We start from the raw sequence: 14,437 nt of genomic DNA on the forward strand, positions 1-14,437 counted from the left end.
AAGGAGAAGCGAGCTAAGCCTGCCCCTCCTGCCCCCGTGCACCTTGCCTACCCACCCCAGCTAATACTCGAGATCCCCAGCACCACAAGCCTGGCAGTGTGCAAGTAGCCCAGACAGGCCACGCCACCCCACAGTGAATCCTGCCCCTAGGAGAGGGAAAGAGAAGGCACACACCAGTCTGACTGTGGCCCCAGCGGTGGGCTGGGGGCAGACATCAGGTCTGACTGCGGCCCCGCCCACCAACGCAAGTTATTCAAGACAGCACAGGGGAAGTGCCCCACAGTCCCGCACCACTCCAGGTACTATCCAAAATGACCAAACGGAAGAATTCCCCTCAAAAGAATCTCCAGAAAATAACAACAGCTAATGAACTGATCAAAAAGGATTTAAATAATATAACAGAAAGTGAATTTAGAATAATAGTCATAAAATTAATCGCTGGGCTTGAAAACAGTATAGAGGACAGCAGAGAATCTATTGCTACAGACATCAAGGGACTAAGGAACAGTCAGGAGGAGCTGAAAAACGCTTTAAACGCGATGCAAAATAAAATGGAAATGACCACAGCTCGGACTGAAGAGGCAGAGGAGAGAATAGGTGAACTAGAAGATAAAATTATGGAAAAAGAGGAAGCTGAGAAAAAGAGAGATAAAAAAATCCAGGAGTATGAGGGGAAAATTAGAGAACTAAGTGATGCACTAAAGAGAAATAATATTTGCATAATTGGTATTCCAGAGGAGGAAGAGAGAGGGAAAGGTGCTGAAGGGGTACTTGAAGAAATAATAGCTGAGAACCTCCTTGATCTGAGGAAGGAAAAAGGCATTGAAATCCAAGAGGCACAGAGAACTCCCTTCAGACGTAACTTGAATCGATCTTCTGCACGACATACCATAGTGAAACTGGCAAAATACAAGGATAAAGAGAAAACTCTGAAAGCAGTGAGGGATAGACATGCCCTAACATATACAGGGAGACCTATAAGACTCATGACCGATCTCTCTTCTGAAACTTGGCAGGCCAGAAAGAAATGGCAGGAGATCTTCAATGTGATGCACAGAAAAAATAAGCAGCCGAGAATCCTTTATCCAGCAAGTCTGTCATTTAGAATAGAAGGAGAGATAAAGCTCTTCCCAAACAAACAAAAACTGAAGGAATTCATCACCACTAAACCAGCCCTACAAGAGATCCTAAGGGGGCTCCTGTAAGACAAAGTACCAGAGACATCGCTACAAGCATAAAACATAGACATCACAATGACTCTAAACCCATATCTTTCTATAATAACACTGAATATAAATGGACTAAATGCACCAACCAAAAGACACAGGGTATCAGAATGTATAAAAAAACAAGACCCATCTATTTGCTGTCTACAAGAGACTCATTTTAGACCTGAGGACACCTTCAGATTGAGAGTGAGGGGATGGAGAACTATTTATCATGCTACTGGAAGCCAAAAGAAAGCTGGAGTAGCCATACTTATATCAGACAAACCAGACTTTAAATTAAAGGCTGTAACAAGAGATGAAGAAGGGCATTATATAATAATTACAGGGTCTATCCATCAGGAAGAGCTAACAATTATAAATGTCTGTGCGCCGAATATGGGAGCCCCCAAAATATATAAAACAATTACTCATAAACATAAGCAACCTTATTGATAAGAATGTGGTAATTGCAGGGGACTTTAACACTCCACTTACAGCAATGGATAGATCATCTAGACACACGGTCAATAAAGAAACAAGGGCCCTGAATGATACATTGGACCAGATGGACTTGACAGATATATTTAGAACTCTGCATCCCAAAGCAACAGAATATACTTTCTTCTCGAGTGCACATGGAACATTCTCCAAGATAGGTCACATACTGGGTCACAAAACAGCTCTTCATAAGTATACAAGAATTGAAATCATACCATGCATACTTTCAGACCACAATGCTATGAAGCTTGAAATCAACCACAGGAAAAAGTCTGGAAAACCTCCAAAAGCATGGATGTTAAAGAACACTCTACTAAAGAATGAGTGGGTCAACCAGGCAATTAGAGAAGAAATTAAAAAATATATGGAAACAGATGAAAATGAAAATACAACAATCCAAACGCTTTGGGATGCAGCGAAGGCAGTCCTGAGAGGAAAATACATTGCAAACCAGGCCTATCTCAAGAAACAAGAAAAATCCCAAATACAAAATCTAACAGCACACCTAAAGGAAATAGAAGCAGAGCAGCAAAGGCAGCCTAAATCCAGCAGAAGAAGAGAAATAATAAAGATCAGAGCAGAAATAAACAATATAGAATCTAAAAAAACGGTAGAGCAGATCAACGAAACCAAGATTGGTTTTTTGAAAAAATAAACAAAATTGACAAACCTCTAGCCAGGCTTCTCAAAAAGAAAAGGGAGATGACCCAAATAGATAAATCATGAATGAAAATGGAATTATTACAACCAATCCCTCAGAGATACAAACAATTATCAGGGAATACTATGAAAAATTATATGCCAACAAACTGGACAACCTGGAAGAAATGGACAAATTCCTAAACACCCATACTCTTCCAAAACTCAATCTGGAGGAAATAGAAAGTTTGAACAGACCCATAACCAGCGAAGAAATGGAATTGGGTTATCAAAAATCTCCCAACAAATAAGAGTCCAGGACCAGATGGCTTCCCAGGGGAGTTCTACCAGACATTTAAAGCAGAGATAGTACCTATCCTTCTCAAGCTATTCCAAGAAATAGAAAGGGAAGGAAAACTTCCAGACTCATTCTATGAAGCCAGTATTACTTTGATTCCTAAACCAGACAGAGACCCAGTAAAAAAGAACTACAGGCCAATATCCCTGATGAATATGGATGCAAAAATTCTCAATAAGATACTAGCAAATCGAATTCAACAGCATATAAAAAGAATTATTCACCATGATCAAGTGGGATTCATTCCTGGGATGCAGGGCTGGTTCAACATTCGCAAATCAATCAACGTGATACATCACATTAATAACAGAAAAGAGAAGAACCATATGATCCTGTCAATCGAGGCAGAAAAGGCATTTGACAAAATTCAGCACCCTTTCTTAATAAAAACCCTTGAGAAAGTCGGGATAGAAGGAACATACTTAAACATCATAAAAGCCATTTATGAAAAGCCCACAGCTAACATCATCCTCAATGGGGAAAAACTGAGAGCTTTTCCCCTGAGATCAGGAACACGACAGGGATGCCCGCTCTCACCGCTGTTGTTTAACATAGTGTTGGAAGTTCTAGCATCAGCAATCAGACAACAAAAGGAAATCAAAGGTATTAAAATTGGCAAAGATGAAGTCAAGCTTTCACTTTTGGCAGATGACATGATACTATACATGGGAAATCTGACAGACTCCACCAAAAGTCTGCTAGAACTGATACATGAATCCAGCAAAGTTGCAGGATACAAAATCAATGTACAGAAATCAGTTGCATTCTTATACACTAACAATGAAGCAACAGAAAGACAAATAAAGAAACTGATCCCATTCACAGTTGCACCAAGAAGCATAAAATACCTAGGAATAAATCTAACCAAAGACGTAAAAGATCTGTATGCCGAAAACTATAGAAAGCTTATGACGGTAATTGAAGAAGATATAAAGAAATGGAAAGACATTCCCTGCTCATGGATTGGAAGAATAAATAGTGTCAAAATGTCAATACTAACCAAAGCTATCTACACATTCAATGCAATCCCAATCAAAATTGCACCAGCATTCTTCTCGAAACTAGAACAAGCAGTCCTAAAATTCATATGGAACCACAAAAGGCCCCGAATATCCAAAGTAATTTAAAGAAGAAGACCAGAACAAGAGGCATCACAATCCCCGACTTTAGCCTCTACTACAAAGCTGTCATCATTAAGACAGCATGGTATTGGCACAAAAACAGACACATAGACCAATGGAATAGAATAGAAACCCCAGAACTAGACCCACAAACATATGGCCAACTAATCTTTGACAAAGCAGGAAAGAACATCCAATGGAAAAAAGACAGTCTCTTTAACAAATGGTGCTGGGAGAACTGGACAGCAACATGCAGAAGATTGAAACTAGACCACTTTCTCACACCATTCACAAAAATAAACTCAAAATGGATAAAGGACCTGAATGTGAGACAGGAAACCATCAAAACCCTAGAGGAGAAAGCAGGAAAAGACCTCTCTGACCTCAGCCGTAGCAATCTCCTACTCGACACATCCCCAAAGGCAAGGGTATTAAAAGCAAAAATGAATTACTGGGACCTTATGAAGATAAAAAGTTTCTGCACAGCAAAGGAAACAATCAACAAAACTAAAAGGCAACCAATGGAATGGGAAAAGATATTTGCAAATGACATATCGGACAAAGGGCTAGTATCCAAAATCTATAAAGAGCTCACCAAACTCCACACCCGAAAAACAAATAACCCAGTGAAGAAATGGGCAGAAAACATGAATAGACACTTTTCTAAAGAAGACATCCGGATGGCCAACAGGCACATGAAAAGGTGCTCAACGTTGCTCCTTATCAGGGAAATACAAATCAAAACCACACTCAGATATCACCTCACGCCAGTCAGAGTGACCAAAATGAACAAATCAGGAGACTATAGATGCTGGAGAGGATATGGAGAAACGGAACCATCTTGCATTGTTGGTGGGAATGCAAATTGGTGCAGCCACTCTGGAAAGCAGTGTGGAGGTTCCTCAGAAAATTAAAAATAGACCTACCCTATGACCCAGCAATAGCACTGCTAGGAATTTACCCAAGGGATACAGGAGTACTGATGCATAGGGACACTTGTACCCCAATGTTTATAGCAGCACTCTCAACAATAGCCAAATTGTGGAAAGAGCCTAAGTGTCCATCAACTGACGAATGGATAAAGAAATTGTGGTTTATATACACAATGGAATACTACGTGGCAATGAGAAAGAACGAAATATGGCCCTTTGTAGCAATGTGGATGGAACTGAAGAGTGTGATGCTAAGTGAAATAAGCCATACAGAGAAAGACAGATACCATATGTTTTCACTCTTATGTGGATCCTGAGAAGCATAACAGAAACCCATGGGGGAGGGGAAGGAAAAAGAAAAAAAAGGTTAGAGTGAGAGAGAGCCAAAGCCTAAGAGACTCTTAAAAACTGAGAACAAACTGAGGGTTGACGGGGGGTGGGAGGGAGGAGAGGATGGGTGATGGGTATTGAGGAGGGCACCTTTTGGGATGAGCACTGGGTGTTGTATGGAATCCAATTTGATAATAAATTTCCTATATTGAATAAAAAAGACCGTGGCTGGTTTGGGGCGCCTGGGTGGTTCATTCAGTTGAGCGTCCGACTTTAGCTCAGGTCATGATCTCGCGGTCTGTGAGTTCGAGCCTCGCGTCGGGCTCTGTGCTGACATCTCAGAGCCTGGAGCCTGCTTTGGATTCTGTGTCTCGCTCTCTCTCTGCCCCTCCCCCATTCATGGTCTGTCTCTCTCTCTCAAAAATAAATAAACTTAAAAAAAAATTAAAACTAAATAAATAAATAAACAAACATGGCTGGTTTGGATTCCTTTGGTTCATTCAGGACCTTGGCATAGATCCTAGGAATAGTCAGTCGTTACCACATTTAGTAAAGCTGTGTTTGACCAGTGAAATGAAATGACAGAGCAGCCATCTGACCTGGTAATGGGCTGTCGGTTCTTTCTGCCCTTGAACTTCCTCTTAGAACTTAGTCCTATTTTATTTCCTTTTTTGTTCCCTTCCTCCCCTTTCCCTTCCACAGTCTTGTCAGAAATCCACTTCTGGAGAGACATAGTTTCTTCCAGGAATGTCAAACTTTTGCCCTTCTCATTAAGAATGCATTTATACTAATATGCATTACATGTATGCAGTACATACGTGTGTCTGATTAGGAATGGGTTTGTATATAGATTACATGTACGTGTTACCTACGTGTGTCTGATTAAGAACGCGTTTATATATGTGTTACGTGTGTGTGTGTGTGTGTGTGTGTGTGTGTGAGAGAGAGAGAGAGAGAGAGAGAGAGAGAGAGAGACAGAAAGAGCCGTCCCCCTGTTGTCCCGGAACCACTGCACCTGTTCTCTACCTTGGGGTCTCTTAGTTTCCGGCTGCTGGAAAGAAAGCATTGTCTCTTATCTGGAGGCCCAGTGGGATCTGCGTGGCCCTGGAGTGTCTCTTGTTAGCCGTGTGCTCTCCCCGAGCCTCCCCGTGATCGTGAGAATGAAGGACTCCCTTAACTGAAACCTTAAGTCACACACTCATTTCTGTCTTTGAGTTGAGTAAACTCTTGGTTTGGGCTTAATCATAGGGATTAAGACTCAGGAAAGGTAGTTTCTGCCCCAGAAAGATTTTAGGAAATAATTATCTAGAGAAGAATGAAGAATTACCAGAGGATGAAAGTGAACTTACTACTACATGGAAATGAAGATATTACCCCCTTTTCTGTAACCTTTGTAGAACTACCTATCTGTTGTGTCTGTTTCTAGTTTGTTTTTTGGCTCTTTAAAATGATTGTATGTTGAGTCTTTTAATATCTTCCATATCCTAGAAAAAGTATGTTGGACAAAGACATGGCCATGTGACCAGGAAAAACCACCGCCTCTGTGCACTTGTTGGTCATTGTTGTATACACCGCGGGTAAACGTACAAGAGACCGCAGTCTTACCAGTGTCATCGAGTCACATATCTCAGAGGACCTTGATGTCACATAGACCAATGCATGAGTCAGTGATAATGTCCCCTAGAGCCTGGCAAAGTACTGCCCAAGGGACACACCTGCCCTCATTTTCTGGAAATAGTTTTATTGAAACCCTGCCTTGTCTTTTCATTTCTGTTCTGTCTGTGGCCACTTCGACACCACAACAGCATAGTTGAGTAATTATGACAGAGAACTTAGGAACCACAAAGCCTGGTGTGTTTGTTCTCTGGACCTTTGTGGGAAAAATTGCTAACCTTTGGCCTAGTCAATGCTAGAATTTCCATAGGTGACAAAAATACTCTGAGAGAGAACCATCTTCTAAAATCTCTGTTAAAAACAAAATACTACTTCGTGTGTCATTTTACTTAAGTCTAATACAGTATCCTAGTTAGAAAATTATTTCAGTTAAAATACAAAATCCTGGATTTGCACCTATTTTGTGCCTAGTTAGGGTAGGTTTCCTTGTCTAAAAGATAATCCTTGCTTCATAGTTAAGATTTAAAGTATCTATAACCATTTCCCCCAGCAGCTCCATAATCACATAATGATTTTCTCTGAATACACTTAGCTTTTTAATGACAAGATGAACTTTAAAATGTCAAAGCCATTCTTCAAAGGAACACAATTTACTCAAATGTATTTAGTCATTAGAAAAAGGCTTTCCCTAAAATAATCAGCTGACTAAAGATACAACTGTAATCCCTCAGTAGTTTCACCACAAATTATGCTGTTTGGATGTTGTAATTTATTCATGGTGATTTTAGCTCATACGTATTTGAATTAAATATCCATTCACATTTGTTTGAAAGCGTGATTTCTTCTCTGTGTATTCATAGTGTAGCTGTACTGCGCTCTCTGCATTGGCTCAGAGGGGCCATCGATCCCCATTCTTGCTGCTATGCAGACCACTGCTGCTAAGTGTGGCTCCCCCAGACCCCTGCCTACCCCCTTTCCTGTGTGGTTCCACATGTAACACATGCGGCCACCTTAAGACACCAGGGTTTCAAAACCGAGTGGGACCACAGAGGATCTTAGTACCTTGTGAAGTGTTATGGTGTCAGTAGTTTATGCCACGTTTCCAGAAGGATGACATGGCATACTGTTCTTTTAGAACTCCAACCTGATCCATCAGAAGGTGTGTCCTCCTAATGATCGACAAGGGTCTCCAGTACTGTCCTTCATCGTCCTGGAACAGTTCAATGCCATTCGCTTAGTGCAGACCGTCCACCAGTCTCTTGCCGCTCTCAGCAAAGTCATCAGAGGGACCACCTTACTGAGTTCAGAAGTACAGAAACTGGCCAGCGCTTTACTAAACCAAAAGGTAAGCCCACTTAAGGACACGTGTTTTTATTTCCTTATAAAAAGTGACTGTTCCATTATGTATACATTTGTCAAGTCTTACAGTTAATAGTAATAGAAAATCCAAGTCAAACTAGCTTAAGCCAGGTAGCAATTCATTGGCTGATATAAGTGGAGGATCCCAGGGGGGCCAACATGAAGTCAGCTTGAGGCAGGGGCTTCAAATTGTCACTAGGATCTTAGCTTGTGTTGTTTATCTACCTGTCTAGGCATGTTGTATGTGAGTGCATAGACATACACACATGTATATGTGTGCATGTGTTTTTGTATATATGTATGTATGTGTATATATGCACATAGGTATGTATGTTTGTGTGTGTGTGTGTATGGATGTGTATATATGAATGTGTATGTGTGTATATATATGTATGTATGTGTATATATGTGTGTATGTGTATATGTATGTGTGTATATATGTATGTGTGTATGGATGGGTGGGTGTGTACATATGTACATGTGCATGTACATATGGATATATGTATATGTATGTGTGTATATACGTATGTGTATGTATGCATGTGTGTATACACGTAGGTGTGTATGCACATGTGTGTATATATGTATGTGTGTATATATGTATGTGTATACGTATGGATGGATGTGTATATATGCATGTGTGTATATATGTATGTGTGCATGTGTGTGTATATATGTATGTGTGTAAGTATGGATGGGTGTGTATGTGTGTATATATGTATGTGTATATATGTACGTGTCTACATATGGGTGGATGTGAGTATATGTATGTATGTGTATGCATATATGTATGTGTGTACATATAGATGGATGTGTATATATGTATGTGTGTGTATATATGATGTGTGTATATGTATGCATGTGTACATATATATGTATGTATGCATGTGTATGTATATGTGTGCGTGTATGGATGGGTGTGTATATATGTGCATATGCATGCGTGTGTGTGTATATGTGTATGTATGTGTGTATTATGTATGCATGTGTATGTATGTGTGTGTATATATGTATGTGTGTATGCATGTGTATGTATATGTGTATATATGTATGTGTGTATGGATGGATGTGTATATATGTATGTATGTATGCATGTGTACATTTATATGTATGTGTGTATATATGTGTGTACGTATGAGTGGATGTGTATATATGTATGCGTGTTTCTATGTATGTGTGTGTGTGTATGTATATATATGTATATATGTGTGCTGATTTCACTTTGGGGCAGGTTCTCTGTACATGGTGGTATCCTGGCAGTCTGAGTCTTATTATCCTCTGAGCTCCAAGTCCAACAGAAAAGAAACCTTTTTCCCGGTAACTCAAGCAAAAATCTTGGGATTAGCTGTAATCCAAAATGATTGGCTTGTGTAGTCCCTTGGTTGTTCTCTGGGCAGGATTTGCAAAGCTCTCATTGGTAGGGCTTCGCCTGAATGCCCGTCCCAGCAGCTGGAGATAGATTCAGCTTCATCTGTTAACGTGTATACTGCAAGTAAGGGAGGGATGGTTATCTGGTGGAAAAATCAAGGTACTTTTAGCAGAAGAAAGGGAAATCATGTCTCTTGCTGAATAATTAGCATGTGTGTAACATGTATGTATGTGTGTACATACAGACATGTACACGTCAGTAAAATCCATGTATTACAGATCCATAGGGAGAAACAAAATGATTGGAGTATCTGCCATAGGTTTATTTTAGTGACTTGGAGAGCATAAACCCTGCAGAACTTGGCATCTGGAGAAGATGTCCCTGGGTTCTATAGGAACTTAGAAAAGAGTCTGATTCTCCCCCCACACCCTGACACTGTTTACCCTTAACATAGGGAAAACCCTGATGCTCAACTTAAAGTCTGGTCTATTTGAACATAGAAGATGGCGTTGCTACAACTACTTGAATCAATCATAATCAAAATACTATAGTATGTTACACTAGAAGTTGTATCTAATTGATTTTTAATTTAAAGTAGATACATCACCTATCATGAAAGCTTCTTACCATTTCAAGGAAACACAGGATTCTAAGAGCTTTGAAGAACTTTCCGTTAATTAGCTCATTAATCACCACATTAACAATACAAGGTGGTGCTACTGTTAACATTATTCTAGTGTGAGGATCCTGAGGCAGAATGTGTTAAGTGACCTAACCAGAGACACAGAGGTATTAAATGGCTTAACTATTACACCAGTAGTTGTACAGTCAAGATGAACCCAGGCAGGTCTCCCTTCCGTATAAATGTAAAAGATGTAAATTTATCAACACTTTAATCTTCATGAGAGTGTATTTCTTTAAAATCCAACTACATGCTGCCTAAGGGCAAGATGTATGGTGTTACATTTAATTACAGTGGAATTAGGTGTAGGAGGAGAGTAACACTGATGGCAGAACACCGCTTGTACAGTAGAGAACAGAGTTCAGGGGGACTCGTGTACAATGGAGTGTAGAAAATTAAGCTTAGGTCAGATCTTCAGTCTTTTAAAAAGCCGAAGAAAAGGTGTTGGGATTAAAATCTGTAGGCAATAAGAATATTTTTATGTAGAAATAATGACACAGAATGGCTAAGAATGTGGCCTGTGGAATAGGTCTGTCTGCAACTTAGGAACTGTGTGACTGTGGGCAAGTCACGTAAGCCTCTCTAAACTTTTTTTTTAAGTTTATTATGATTTTCTAATATAATTTATTGTCTAGTTAGCTAACCTACAGAGTTTATAGTGAGCTCTTTGTTTTGAGAGTAGATTTCCCGTGGTTCATCACTTATATACAACACCCAGTGCTCATCCCAACAAGTTCCCTCCTCAGTGCCCATCCACCATCTAGCCCATCCTCCAACCCACCCCACCCCCCTGCAACCCTGTTTGTTCACTGTCTTTAAGAGTCTCTCATGGTTTGCCTCGCCCTCTATTTGACACCATTTTTTCCCCTTCCCTTCCCCCGTTGTCTTCTGTTAAGTTTCTCAAATTGCACATATGAGTGAAAACATGTTATCTGTCTTTCTCTGACTGACTTCTTTCACTTAGCATAATAATTTCCAGTTCCATCCACGTTGTTGTAAATGGCATGATTTCATTCTTTCAACGTTTTTTTTGTTTTGTTTTGTTTTTATTTATTTTTGGGACAGAGAGAGACAGAGCATGAACGGGGGAGGGGCAGAGAGAGAGGGAGACACAGAATCGGAAACAGGCTCCAGGCTCCGAGCCATCAGCCCAGAGCCTGACGTGGGGCTCGAACTCACGGACCGCGAGATCGTGACCTGGCTGAAGTCGGACGCTTAACCGACTGCGCCACCCAGGCGCCCCATGATTTCATTCTTTTGAGAGAGAGGGAGAGAAGGCATGTGCGCGCATGCCAGCAGGGCAGAAGCAGAGAGAGAGGGAGATGGAGAATCCCAAGCAGGCTCCGCATCACGGGGGGCTCCATCCCACAAACCATGAGACCATGACCTGAGCCGAAATCAAGAGTCGGATGCTTAACCCACTGAGCCTCCCAGGTGCCCCTAAACTTAGTTTTCTTATTTGTCAAATAAGGATAATAATGGTACCTACTCTAAGGGATTGGTATGGAAATTAAATTGACTCATAGGTAAAGTGCTTGGCACTTTAGAGCAAGCACCCTCTAAATTTTAGTTGTTTTTGTTACTGTTACTTTAAGAGAACTTTTTTATGTAAAAAGCTGCTTTTGGAGTAGCTGACTGGTAACACTGCAAAACGAGTTAACAGAAGTAGGGATGCCACATACGTTATTGTGTAGTCACCCTAGCAAGAGGTGGTTAGGGCCTGGAGTGGGGTAATCGAGGGGGTCGTATGTGGTGTTAATCGGCATACCTGGCCTGTAAACCATCTGGGTGAATTTGGGCATAAACACTTGAAAAAATGAAGAAATATTTTTTATAATTGTATAATAATGTGGCTTACATTAAGACCATATTGAAAGATAAAAAATTCAATGGGCTTTATTATGTGAACATTTCCCATGAGTAGGACCAAGGGATGGTGTTTTTCGCGAGGTCATAGATTTTTCATTCTTGATAGCAAGTCTTTCTCTTCTTTGGCTCACTGAGCTCTACTCAGTGTTTGCACACTTGGCACAGCACCAGGGCCGGATGACTTCTTCATTACGGTGAGTTGAGGGTGTAGACAATCTTCATTAATGTATTAAATGAAGGTTTGTGTGTTACACTTGGAACTGAGATATGCAGCCTCTAAAATATCACTGTTTTTGAAATACTTTTTGTAATTTGCCAAAAAGTATTTCAAAAACAGTGATATTGAAAACAAGTTGATTAAACTTTTTTCCGAGGATGAAAGTATGTTGTGCAAAGCATATTTATATTATACCCCAGAGAGTGTCTCGAGATGTGTCCGGGTGTCTGATGAGACTCCGCTGAGATCAGGCTGACCTTCACCAAGACAAGATCCGTAAAATAGTTTCTGACATTTACTTTCCAATGAGTTTTACCAAAAATTGTGGGTCCAGTACTATCCCATTTCTTTCAAGATAAAAAGTAAATGTTTTATTACATTTGAATGTGACAAGTTCTGTATTAAGTGATATGATTTAACGTAATTTAGGAAATAGTTCAGTACTTGACATTTTCTTTACTGTGTCTAACATGATTGGAGTAAGACTTTTTTAAAGAGAATTATGACTTTTATTTGTTTGACAGATTCTGATAATCTACTAAAACTTCTTTTGTAAAAAGTCACAATACTTACAATGTTTGTTAAAGACAACAATACTGTAAAATATTGTTACTCTTCATATTAGGACATAGGCTTTAAATTACAATTTAAAAGCTAAGAATTAAAAAGATACAATACAAAATCATTTCGTCCTTCTGGCTGAACAGTGCACTCTGTTCAGATGGGCATCTCTACATACGGAGCTGCACTGCCGAGGCTCAGGGTGTCTAAGAGTTAAGATCTCCTGTGCTGCACAGTGTGTCCTTTACTCCTGTCCCTGCCCTGGTCTCCTTGGCAGCAGGGGTCTCACAGTGGGTCCTCCAGACCAGGTGCACCCACAGCACCTGGGCCCCAACCCTGACTGTGGTGATCACACTCTGTGTTACCCTGACTCTGCGTGTTGTCAGACATTGACGTGGTTCTGCTGCGTGCCCACACCGTCTGTGGTCAGAACTCTGTGAAGACAGGTGGGAGCCGTGGTTACCTTCAGGCTTCCCTGCCCCACCCACCAGTGTCGATGACCACCCCCATCATTGCTCCCTCTTCTAAAGTTTACCTACCTTCATGCAAATAGTGCTTTAAAAAGTCATCAAATGTTTAACCGAATGATAATCATTAATAGTGAATGATTGGCGTTTTTCTATTAAAGTAATACCACACGTTTTACATAAACTTTACCAGTTCAGAGCACTTTTGTAGCCCTTTGCTCATCTTCTGCTCTCATCATCCCCCTTCTACTTAGAAAACTAAAGCAGAAAGGGGATGCTATCCTATAAAGTGTCAGAGCCCACACTGCAATCCCCATGGTGTTTCCTACATCTGTGTTCTTCCCACCCTGTCCGCCACTTACTCATTACTTATATCACACAGCTACACAGTGGTCTTTGTTCTAAGAGACACTCACCTGCTTTGTGAGCATTGAACTCCACATACTCCTCTCCAAAGGCTTACAAATGCTGGCATGGAATTGCCCCATCTCCTCGTCTCTCACTTCACTTATAACTAGAATTCTGTTAGATACACGTACAAATGGAAATCAGTTCCTACTGATGTACATAAGAGCACAGGGGCCTGTGAAGACCCAGAATCTCCAGTATCTTGGAATTCTCTTTCAGTATACCTAACTTAATACCATTTTTGTGCATGATAAGAGAACATATACTTTTTCTTTTTAGAAGAGATTTTAACTTTAGAGTTTATTCTTCTCTTTGTCCTTTTTTCTTAATTTAGCAGTGGAAATGGAAGTACAATGTTATAAGACTTTCATGCTATATGTGAAGTTTCATTAATATTATTTGAAGTTTTATTAGCATCCCTTAATATTTATTGTTATTTGAAGATAGACCATAGTAAGTTAAAAGTGTGTACTAGGGAGGGGCCAAGATGGTGGAGCAGGTGGAAGTTCTCTGCTTCTCTCGTCCTTGAAATGCAGCTAGATCAGCACCAAACCATCCTGCACACCTAGAAAATTGATCTGAGGATTAACAAAACAATCTGCATAACTTGAGCCACAGAACTCAGCAGATATGAGGCCCGAAGAGGTGAACTGGGGGAGAGAGAAGCCATGGAGGGTAGGGAGCTATTGCAGAGAAAGGACAGAGATGGGGGGAGTGCAGGAAAAGCATGCCCCCCAAGAGCAGCTGGAGAGAAAGAGAAAAAGTGGAAACATCCACAAGGGATTGAACAAGAAAGGGAGAAAGG

The 14,437-nt window shown here is 40.5% G+C and overlaps 1 protein-coding gene across 7 annotated transcripts in view; it reads left to right on the forward strand.

The window, feature by feature from the left end:
- Window positions 1-14,437, forward strand: part of DYNC2H1 (dynein cytoplasmic 2 heavy chain 1) — a 339,313-nt gene that overhangs the window by 248,178 nt on the left and 76,698 nt on the right. For all 7 annotated transcript variants that reach the window (XM_058686519.1, XM_058686520.1, XM_058686521.1 and 4 more), the window contains one exon: window positions 7,836-8,045. In XM_058686519.1, the coding sequence (XP_058542502.1) occupies window positions 7,836-8,045 (210 nt within the window). The remainder of the gene's footprint in view (window positions 1-7,835; window positions 8,046-14,437) is intronic.

This window comes from Neofelis nebulosa, chromosome 10 (assembly GCF_028018385.1).
Source record: "Neofelis nebulosa isolate mNeoNeb1 chromosome 10, mNeoNeb1.pri, whole genome shotgun sequence".
NCBI classification, from domain to species: Eukaryota; Metazoa; Chordata; class Mammalia; order Carnivora; family Felidae; genus Neofelis; species Neofelis nebulosa.